We start from the raw sequence: 1,254 nt of genomic DNA, 5'->3' as shown, positions 1-1,254 counted from the left end.
TAACCATTGTACTTCATCTTTTAATCCTCTCCAACATGCTTCAACGAGCGGAGTGCTGGTATTCTCATACCACAAAGGATCATTAATATCTGAACAAAAAATAAACTAATACAGTAAATTATTGTTCAATTACCAATAGCAAAGTGAGAGAGCTTTTTTAATTTGTTCTCTGGTAACTATAATTATAAAAACTAGTTGTCAATGATGCAAACTTTCAAAACCCTTATTTTATTTACCTGCTCCATTTCATGTACATGTTCATTACAGCTCATTTTAATAATACCAATTTCAGCCAATGAATGACACTGTTGATTGGTAAGTGGAAAAAGAATTGAATATAAGAAATCAGGAATGGAGTATTTTAATTCCATGCAACCATCATCGATTTCACAAAAATAGAATTTGTATTCTGGAATTGCTAGTGCCTTGGCAATTGCACTGTGGAAGAAATATAAATCATTCAAAGTGTAATCATCATCAGCAACTTTTGCTATCATGACTTGAGTACCAGGAGCATCTAGTATACCAAACTCAACACCATTCACGACTTGAATTGCTCGATCATTATTATTCTTAAAATAATCTTTTAGCAAACTGGAGTAAGTTGACCAAATTCGCTGTACTTCTCTATCTGCTATGAAAACTTGGACCAATAGGACAACGAAGTCAAAATTAAACCAGGAGACACGCTTCTCTAGTACTCTGAATAACTGATTCATCGATTTAACTTTGTCGTACTCTTTTCGTAATTGATCAATGAACTGTGGCTTTCGAAAACGTGGACTCAGTAGATTAATGATGTGACACTGAATATAATCAATAATTTTAGAAAGGGCACTTTTTTTAAGGGAGAGAAATGCTTCTTTGGTTTTATAAAATTTAGAAGCATACAACCTTTGTAGCTCATCAATCTGCTTCAATATGTCATTAACAGGAAACTCTTTTGATTTTCCACTAGCATATGTAGCTTTAGTATCAGGTGAAGTAAGAGGTGCCTGTAATTCTGTATTTGGCATAACTTCTATAAAATTAATAAAAATTAATCATAAAATTGCAAAAAATTTATTTTTATATATACCTCTTGAAGATGAATTAGAGTCTACAGGTGATAAAGGCTGCCGCTCACTGCTTTTAGAATATTCTTCAGCTATTTTATCAGCTAAGGCAGGATTTGCTCCTCCACTCTCACTTCTAATGCAATTGCAGAGCATTCGTAATGTAGGAATACCACTACTTTGATCGCAATCCTTCCTT

At 33.2% G+C, this 1,254-nt stretch overlaps 1 protein-coding gene across 1 annotated transcript; it reads right to left on the bottom strand.

Moving 5' to 3' along the window:
- Positions 1-191: 191 nt before the first annotated feature.
- LOC109589313 (uncharacterized) lies at positions 192-1,220 on the bottom strand. Its single transcript, XM_020005418.1, has 2 exons — positions 1,079-1,220; positions 192-1,021 (listed from the first exon to the last, which is right to left on the bottom strand). Exons 1-2 carry the CDS (start codon positions 1,209-1,211, stop codon positions 192-194), a joined length of 963 nt encoding a protein of 320 aa, XP_019860977.1. The 5' UTR covers positions 1,212-1,220.
- Positions 1,221-1,254: the final 34 nt, after the last annotated feature.

Source organism: Amphimedon queenslandica, unplaced genomic scaffold (assembly GCF_000090795.2).
Source record: "Amphimedon queenslandica unplaced genomic scaffold, v1.1 AMPQUscaffold_11438, whole genome shotgun sequence".
Lineage (NCBI taxonomy): Eukaryota > Metazoa > Porifera > Demospongiae > Haplosclerida > Niphatidae > Amphimedon > Amphimedon queenslandica.
The sequence above is the reverse complement of the archived record's forward strand: the minus strand, read 5'-3'. Positions and strand labels throughout refer to the sequence as shown.

Excerpts from the sequence above, each read along its gene's own strand:
- LOC109589313 (XM_020005418.1), bottom strand. The coding sequence starts at position 1,211 with ATGCTCTGCAATTGCATTAGAAGTGAGAGTGGAGGAGCAAATCCTGCC. Across the intron at positions 1,022-1,078 it reads CTCTAATTCATCTTCAAGAG|AAGTTATGCCAAATACAGAA; the intron begins GTATATATAAAA and ends TTAATTTTATAG.